This window comes from Podarcis pityusensis (genome assembly GCF_964106645.2).
Source record: "Podarcis pityusensis genome assembly, chromosome: 3".
Taxonomy (NCBI): domain Eukaryota; kingdom Metazoa; phylum Chordata; class Lepidosauria; order Squamata; family Lacertidae; genus Podarcis; species Podarcis pityusensis.
Window position 1 is genome coordinate 28,450,009 of NC_138026.1, and position 9,573 is coordinate 28,459,581.

The 9,573-nt window shown below is 41.3% G+C and overlaps 1 protein-coding gene across 6 annotated transcripts in view; it reads left to right on the forward strand.

Annotated features, from left to right (window-relative positions):
* The window catches only part of ASAP2 (ArfGAP with SH3 domain, ankyrin repeat and PH domain 2), a 505,514-nt gene extending 496,587 nt beyond the window's left edge, over window positions 1-8,927 (forward strand). For all 6 annotated transcript variants that reach the window (XM_080999021.1, XM_080999023.1, XM_080999024.1 and 3 more), the window contains 5 exons: window positions 43-205; window positions 815-867; window positions 1,513-1,613; window positions 4,011-4,133; window positions 5,308-8,927. In XM_080999021.1, the coding sequence (XP_080855147.1) occupies window positions 43-205; window positions 815-867; window positions 1,513-1,613; window positions 4,011-4,133; window positions 5,308-5,382 (515 nt within the window). In that variant the 3' untranslated portion in view covers window positions 5,383-8,927. The remainder of the gene's footprint in view (window positions 1-42; window positions 206-814; window positions 868-1,512; window positions 1,614-4,010; window positions 4,134-5,307) is intronic.
* Window positions 8,928-9,573: the final 646 nt, after the last annotated feature.

Consider the following 9,573-nt stretch of genomic DNA (forward strand, 5'->3'; position numbering starts at 1 on the left):
CACCATCATCGTATTATTGTACATGCATTTTTATATATATAGATATACTCTCTTCAGCACCACCTCCCGTTGCAAAGACAGCCAGTGTTCTTGAAGCTTTGAGCCAGCAGTCAAAACAGCCAGTGGTGCCACAGTCCAAGCCTACGCCGCCGCCACTTCCTCCCCAGCCTCCAAGTAGAATTTCTCAGAAAAAGCCTGCTTCTGGGTAATGTGTCACCTTTTCTTCCTAAAAGATCTGCAGGTTGCTGAAAGATAGTGTGCTCACCTTGTTGCCTGATTATGGCAGTCCATGCTTTGTTGCACTTGTGCAGAAATGTCATTTGCGCTTCCCTATTTAATAGAGAATTGAAGTTATTTAATCCTTATTGAAGATTTCACCTTGTGTTTTGTTCTGTTCAGGTGTTGGGCAGGTTCCATACGGACAGCAGCAAGGGGGGGGGGACACAACAGATAATTACTTACCAACAGCAAATGCCATTTAAGAGTGTTACTTTGATAACCTGAAGTAACATAGCAATTGGTGATCTTGCTGTCGGGGCAAGAATTTCAGTTTGCCAGATAGAATAATTGTCCCTCTCCTCCCTGCCCCCTCTGCACTCTTCTGGGCATTCTTCTGATCTTCTTCACAATTCATTTGCGGGGGGGGGGGTGCAGGGTGTGTATGTGTGTGTGCAAGCCCTGTTGCACAAGTAGAAGTCCTTGCACGGGACTCATTAACTGAATCCCATTCTGATTATTGTTTCAAAAAGTAAATTAGACACAGCAAATTGCAGACGTGATGACGAGCAGTCATGTTTGGTTTTCTCCTGAACAGGCCTGACAGGTCAGCCAAGAGTAAAGGACCTGGATCTCTGCAGCAATCTTCTGGTGATTATTATTATTATTATTACTAAATCCTGATTTTAATTTACCAGCTTTAGTAGCAACTGTTGGCACTGTTGACAGGTTTATTTGGGAGGTAGTAAAACCTAACCACAATGACTTTGCTGTATTTTATTTTTAAAAATTTATTTGGGAACATGTTGTTGTTTAGTCGTGTCTGACTCTTTGTGACCCCATGGACCAGAGCACGCCAGGCACTCCTGACTTCCACTGCCTCCCGCATGGTCAAACTCATGTTGGTAGCTTTGAGAACACTGTCCAACCATCTTGTCCTCTGTCGTCCCCTTCTCCTTGTTTAATACCGAGTCAGACCATTGGTCCATCTAGGTCAGTGCTGTCTACACTGATTGGCAGCAGCTGTCCAGGATATCAGACAGGGGACATTGCCAGTCCTTTACCTGGAGATACCTGGGATTGAACCTGGCAACTTCTGTATGTGTAGATTGTACCCTTGGTTCTGACACAACTGACCTACAGCTGATGGGACTTAGTGCAAAAAGTGATCGTTTTTGGGAAACCACAAACAATGGCTTGGTACACTAGAGAGAAGTAGCACAGTATGTTATCTAAAAACAGAGCTTTCTAAGAGCCACTTTTAACTGAAAATATTTGCTTTATTTTTAATAACAGGAGAATCTTCATCTTCATCTGCATCTGAGATTTCTGGATCCCAAGTTGTCCCTTCTGCAAACATTCAACCTCCAGCTCCAATGCCAAGGAAGTCTCAAATAGTAAGTCGTCAAGAATCTAGGTCAATCTCTTTTGTGTTTGGCAGCTCTTCGCGTTGGGAATAAAGGCACTGTGTGGAATCTGACGGTTCCAAAAGGGGTGAGCAACTTCTTCAGATTACATGGGTCCTTTTATAGTCCTTCTTAGAAACTTCTTAGAAACTAGTGTCATAAATGTAGGGGTTGTTCGTGCGCAAGTTGGTGCCACTCCTGGCTAGGTTGCCTTGTTAAACCTTTTCTGTCTGGACAGCCCTACACTTCGTGGTTGTTCAGTCGCTAGCAGAATCCGTCAGTGGGCGTTTCTTAAATCTTTTCCAGCATAAAAGTTGTTTGACTCCAAGTCTCCTCCTACTCTCCCTGCGCGGAAGTCTTCTGTGCAGGGAGGGCGTGGGTAGCGGAGGACCCGTGCTCTCCCCGCTGGTGTCCGGTGAAGAGTCCTGGAGCCCTCGCGCCGATTCCCCCATCTGCCCCCCTTTATCCCTGGTGTTACGCTGATTTCCTTCCCCAGCCGGTGAGCCGCCTCTCCCCCTGCTGGGCCCTTCTCCAGCATCGCTTGAGAGCCTAGCCTCCGCCTCTGGCTCCGATGTCAGTTCCCTGACAACTAGTTAGTGTGGCGTAGCTGTAAACAACCAACAACGTTTGTTGGGTGAGCTGCAGATACTGTTCACTTAGGGGTCCCTTGTACACTGGGCCCTTTCAGGGAACCTAGTTTCATTTGATTCCTAACTACAAAGGTCAATCCATAATATTTGTTTGCGTATGTGTGAAAGAGAGAATGGGGTGGGGGGTGGGGGAGAGAATATAGAATGAGCTAAAGAGCTTTAGCTAAAAAGATCTTGGTAAATCATCTTAGCTGAAGCTTTAGTACAGGCCTCAGCTAAAGGACATTAGCTAGATGAATTCAGCTTTAAACCAAGTCCGCTAAATAACCTACGAGCAGTACGATCCTGTGCATGTCTACTCATACTTAAGCGCCATTGACTTCAGAATAACAAGTGTGTGTATAAGATTGCAGCCTAAGTAACCCATTCCACTTTTTGCTAAGGTTTCCAAAGTTACCATGGAAACAAGCCACAAGTTAGAAGGCAGAATCCAGCTGGTGCTCTTGGTACCAGCCGTCTTCAAACAGTTGCCCTCCAGATATTTTGGACTGCAACTTCCATTAGCCCTGGCTAAAAGTGTGGTCAATACTAAGGGATGATGATGATTTGGAGTCCAAAACTTCTGGAAGGTACCAGGTTAGGGAAGGCTGCCTTGTTCTCACAGGAGAGCTTTTGATCCAGTAACCAGTGGAATAAAAGGAGAGGCAGGGTTGTTGTTGTTTTTTGCGAATTCCTGCTGTCCCCTGCAGGATCCACTGCCCCTTAAAAAATTGGCTCCAGGGGAATCTGCAAAAATCACCTCCCTCCTCCTCCTGCTGGCAGAGGCATTTGCCAGATCACAAAATTAATGTGAGTTAATTTTTTATTGCCATTGTAAGCTGACCAGAAAATTTAACTGGACATAAATATGGTAGGTAATAAAACAAATACTGCGGGCTGAAAATTCCATGAATTTCTGGTTATTATTCCATGGGGGTTGCATTATTTCAAGAAGATTGAATGGCGCCATTAAAGAATATTCTAGAAGGTGGATGTTCTCCCAGATGCCTCGTGCTAGCTTCCTGGTGTCATTCTTATTTCCCAAACTGGCATCTCAGGGGTTAATATAATGAGTCTTGGCCTCAACATTTTGTCACTGCTTTGAAAAGTTCGAGTGCCAAATGAATTGAGAGCGCACTCTGCCTTGTTGGAAAGGTCCTACATGTCTGCTCCGCTGTGCACCGATGTTCAGGGAGCTGTTTGTACGTGTAATGAAATGCCTGTTTGCGATAGCATGCCCTTGCTGGATGCTCTTAATGTGTATTAAAACCCAAAGCGGGACCTCCAAATTAATTGTTCTGAAAGTCAAAAGCACCGAGTGCAGCTTCGTAGGTTATTTTGCTGCATGTATTAATTAAGTGGTGGTGCACAAGGGAGCCCCTTTGTAATTTGTGAATAGCAAAGCATGATAAGTATTTTAGATCAGACATGTATATTGGGATGATTTTAAACATGTGTGCATATTTGTACGGAAATTTTTGTAGGGGGCAGGTTGTTGTTCAGACATGCTTTGCATGCAGCAGGTGATAGGTACAATCTCCAGGTAGGGCCAGGAGACACCTCAGTCTGAAACCCTGGAGAACTGCTGTCTGTCAGTGTACTAAGCTAAATGGATCAATTATCTGACTTCCTATTTTCTGCTACCTGAGCTTCTTGTAGACGAAAAGTGGTGAACTGCTGTCCTCTCACTGCAGCTAATGGTATTTTCTGTTTTACCTGGTTTATGTTTCCAACACGTTGCTCTTCTCTGTATTTGCAGTCAAAAACAAAGCCCAAGAGAGTAAAAGCCATTTATAACTGCGTAGCTGATAATCCAGATGAGCTTACATTTTCAGAGGGCGATATCATCATAGTTGATGGTGAGGAAGATCAGGAGTGGTGGGTAAGTATTTATTAGTTAAATCATGCCAAGGGCTGTAGTGTGTATGTTGTGTGTGTACACACACACACACACGTACGTAATTACATACGTACTATGTATGTTGGTGGGAACTGATCTCTTAACAACCAGCAGAACTGAATCCCTGACTGAAGTACTATTCAGTTATTTTCAGAGGTATCCACTGAACGCAATATTGAGGAGCAGCGTTATTTCAGTTGAATTTGAACCATACAGATTTTTGAAACTCATCCTTTCTGCAGAAACACATATGGTTAAAAAATAATATTGCAAAACACCGTTGTTTCAGAAAACCCAGTTTGTTATCTATAATGTATACAGTCCCTTCCTCTTAAGCCAGGATCCAAAGAATCGCACAACTAGTTTTGCATTTTAAAGGTTTGTTTCTTCTCAAATAGGAGCTCCTTGCTCCCTGTGTCAATTTTTTTTGAAACTAAGCGAACTTCAAAACAGAGAATAAATATATATGTCTTTCCCTTATTATTGTCCTGTGTCATATACCACTTGGGCCTCTTAAGGAATCAATCAATCTGTTTATTACAGTCAGGACCAGTGGTTCTTAAGAAATATCATTCCACTGGAACTTTGAATTTGCATGCTTTTGGTGAAAATTGGAAGGAAATAATAATAATAAACCTTTGTTTTTAAATGAAAGATTGCATGTGTTCTTACCGTCTATTCTTTATTTTGTTTCAGCCTATCCTCTGAATAACTAGTTTGCACATAAAAGCAGCATTGCCTGGTTTTTATTGTTTAATAGTAAAGAAACTACAGTTGTACCTCGGAAGTCGAACAGAATCCGTTCCGGAAGTCCATTTGACTTCCGAAACATTTGACTTCCAAAGCGCGGCTTCTGATTGGCTGCCGGAAACTCCTGCACCCAATCAGAAGCCCCATCGGACGTTAGGCTTCCGAAAGAACGTTCAAAAACTGGAACACTCACTTCCGGTTTTTGATCGTTCGGGAGCCGAAAGGTTTGACTCCCAAGGCATTTGACTGTATAGCTTTTTTCCTTTATTACTAAAGACTTGTTTGTTTGGAGGGACAATTGCACATGGTTGCAACTAGTACAGTGGAGGGCAACTTTCATTGACCCCTAATTGGATAGAGACAAGCTTCACCCTTTTAATTCTTAAAAATGTTCTGTCTTTTCCAGATTGGGCACATTGATGGAGATCCCAACCACAAAGGAGCTTTCCCTGTATCATTTGTGCACTTTATTGTTGATTAAACTGCTCGTTGCAGGTGGAGAGACTGCATTTCCAGGTATCACTGGAGCTCTCTGCCCGGAATTAGATGCTTCACCAGGATACTTCATGAATGTTACACCACTGTGGACTCTTTGTTGCGGCAACTTAAGGTTTTTGAATCGTCCAAGGAAGATTTACTTTGTAGTAGGCAGATCCACTTGAACTATTTTCATTGTGAATTCTGGAAGACCATAAAAAAACCATTAACGCCAAAAAAATATGTGAAACTGATTTCAAATCTCCCTTTTAGACTTTCTCACTAACCTATGCACCAGAGTTTCTCTCTTCAGCAAATAAGGGAATTTCTGATGCACACCACAGGGTTCAGAATTTTAAAAGTGGGCAGACTAGCAGAGAGATTAATGGCCTGACTGCACTAATATATTACATTTCAGTGCCAATTTCAGGTGCCTCTAATGCATATCTGATCTTTGTTTGCACTCAGTGTCTTTGAGAGCTGTCTCAGGACAATGTAGCTGCAGTGAAAACTCAGTTTTAAGAGTGGCAGTTACTTCCACTTTACTTAGTACGCTACAAAAACATGAGGCTAGAAAATCTACCCATCACTGATTCCTTGTCCACATCCATTGATTGGCTAAGTTGAAGAGGTTGGCGGACTTGAGGGTGGAGTCCTTGACTACATTGCAAAAGTACAAAGAACTCCTAAAAGAGCACTAAGTAATAACAAAGGGCAGAACACAGAGTTTTTCAGATTGCTTGTCTCTGGTGCTTGGTGGCTTATGTTTTCAGGCAAGACATAAGCATCATCCACAAAGGACTAGGCTCTTTCTTCCAGCACAATAATTCTCCTACTGAAGCCTCATTCATTTTGATTGCATTGGGATTTGCTGTAGGCACTCCGTATGAGTGATAATGATATACCTGCCAACCACCCTTAGCTGAGCAGAATGCTTTAAAAGGTTTTGCAAAGATGGAGTCCAACCAGGGACCAAAATCTGTTGCCCGAGCAACGATTAAAGCGATTCAGATCTAACAACCAAACCCTAGCAAATATTTCTCAATAAGCCCCAGTGCATTTTCCTGTGACAGCACTAGTGGGGCCCAAACACCTAATGTAGGTGCTAATAGGATCTAATATCCTGTCCCATAGATGAAGGGATGGGAAAGAATCATCAATTTATGCAGCCAGGAAAGAAGAGTATGCTTGTGTGTCCCCTGCCTACTTCTCCTATATCTATGATAAGGAAGACTCAATAAGAGGACGCGGTTCCAATCAGAAGTACATGCTACAGCTCTGTTTATCCCCTCAAGGGAAAAGTTATTGTAAAGTCTCTTTCCCCTGACTTGTTAGGCCAGCTGGGGAAAGCCCCTGAGCCCAAGGGGACGGTGGCGTTCCCTTCTTTCCAGGGAACTATCATGAAATAACACAAGCAGAAACAGAACCTGTCATATATCCAGTTTCTGCCATCTTCCCATGCTGGTGAATTGGCTTCAAGGGAAAGGGTAACAGGGCTGCCTCCTGTGATCTGTGAGCATAAACTCTAGAAGGAAATGTTGTTTTTCAAGCTGTTCGAATGTGGAGAAATGCAACATGCTCGCACTTACCCAAAAGGAACAAGTATTTCCATACTTAGATCATATGAAAAAGTTTGTCTAGAAAGGCCCATTAAAGAGATATTTTAATAATTGGATGTAGATATTTACTTTAAACCCTGAACCTGTTTACCTCAAATTTGTAAATATGAGGAATACGAGGTCATACTTTTCTATACAAAATATACATTTAATGTATATTTTATTCTATTCTTAAGTCATCGTTGAGGTAACAAAACCCAAGACAATATTATTGGTAAATAAATGTGGATTACACATTTGCTGAAATTTTTGTTGCAGTTCTTTTCTTCGAACACACAAAAAAATGTGTTGTCTAGAATTATTTTTATTTTTAAAAAAACAACCACAGTGGCTATGTTCACACCTAAGACTATTGTCGTAGGACAATGTAGTAGGGTATTCATCCAAACACCCTCTGTATTAAGGTACACACTTCTGTCTTGCAAGCAATTCCTTATTTCTTTGCAGATGCACACTGTGTACTTCTGTTCCTGAACATGGTAGTTAACACTGTTAATAATTGTGAATAGATTTCATAATTCCAAATTAGTAGACTATTGCAGAATATTACAAAAATGTCCTTTTAATGTTTGTATATTGTGATAATTGTTAACGGTTTTTACTTTGCATATGCTACCAAAACTGTGCACTGGTAGCATAGGATTAGAATATCAACGTCCAGGTCACATTGGCTTTCATCACAAGTTTTGTGACTATTGTATCTCTAGATTTATCAAGAGAACTTTGAATTTCTGACACAGAAATTATGTACATATTGGCTAGCATAGGTTGAAACAGATGGGGGGGGGGGGGACAAGCCAATTGGTATATTTATATTTGGGATGGGATGCTGTATCTCAAACTGCCTTGCTAAAGTGGTACATTTGAAGCAACTTGTCAGATCTGCGGATGCAAACCAGTGAGCTTATATTAAAACTCACTTTCGTACAAGCTGTTGCATTGTATATGGGGACAAACTGGAATGCTTTGAGATGCTTTTATTGCAAGTTTTAAAGCTAAGTCTGCATATTCAAAGTTCCCACTAAATATATATGTATATTAGGAAACAAAATACTTTGCCACTACAAGTTTATCTGGCTGCTGATGAATTCAGTCTGGCTACTGACACTATTGGTTATGTTTGTATTCCTAGTAAACTAGCAAATAAATTGGCACATTATTTTGCACAATTCACTTATGTACAGTATTTTTTGACACAGAATTTTAGTTAATACCATATGCTTTGGAAGCTTATGTGGCCCTTAAAATTTCACACTGGCCGGAATCCAAGGAAATGCACAAATAGCTGTGTGCACCCGGATGAAAGTTGCGACTTCTGGCAAACATCTTGTGAAACCCAGGGGATTTTCAACTCTGACTTGAATATTCCCAAGGCCTTAGATGTTTAGAGCCCAGCCATAGTGTGTGAGCTTTCAGCTGTTTTGGAAAAATCTTAAATAGTGGCCACTAAAAGATTTTGAGTAAGAGTATTTTTTCACACTACAGTGTGCAGACACTAGGCTTGTAACGTAAGACTGTTTCAAGAGTTCTTTTTTGTTTCCGTGGCACTATTTCACCCAATTAAATAGGAGACATTTTGGATTTTTAGGAATGACAGATGCTAAAATGTTCAGGTCTTCTTTCACAGCTGACAACAGGGGATGATGGTGTTCAACAAACTGTTAGTGAGCATGTAAGATTATTTTTGTTTAAATGTTTAAAAAAGGAGTATAAGATACCTAAAATGCAGTTCAGAATGCTACTTGAGATGTATAATTTTCAACGTGATGGTTTTGATTGTTTAGTTGCAGAGCAACTGTATATATTGTATAACCTAAATCAATTCTTATTTTTAGTGTCTGGATGCAGTGATTTATAATTGGAGCATGATTAATATCACTTACGTTAAGCCAGTCACTTGACTGGAAAAATAAACAGCTTTGAAGCCTCACCTTGACTTTTTTTATTAATTGAATGTGAGAGCACTTATAGATGAGCCACACTAGAATAAACTGAGTGATTACCGCTATTCAGCCTTGATGTATTAAAGACAAATCGGAAGGCTGCTGACAAACTCCTGCCTTAAATGTGAGTTCTCTCTTATTTTGGACTTTAAATGATTTACAGTTCAATTGTATGGGGAGCAGGAGAATGGAAAGTATAGAAACTGCCCAACCCAAAGCCTGCTGTGCTAATCATTGATGGAAAATGGAAGATGACATTTTTCTGGGGTTTTTTCTTCTTTAATGGGAGGGCACAGCCATTCTACTGAAAGGCAAACAGATATGCTAGGCTCTAGGGCCAGTATACTTTCCTCCCTGTGCTGGAGACATGGGAAAGAGAGGGCTTTGGATCCAGCTGATTCAAAGACTCCCTTGATACACCTTCTTTTAAATCCCTTTTTGTCATTACTACCAGCAGGGTAGCAGTAAGTTTCCATACCTGCAGCAAGGCGCAGGCCTCCTCCTCCACCAGCAGAAAGGGAGACCTACTGTATCTGACGACCCCTTTCTTTCTTTCTTTCTTTCTTTCTTTCTTTCTTTCTTTCTTTCTTTTCCTTTTTTGCTGCCACTGCTAAAAGCAATGGCGTCTGTGGG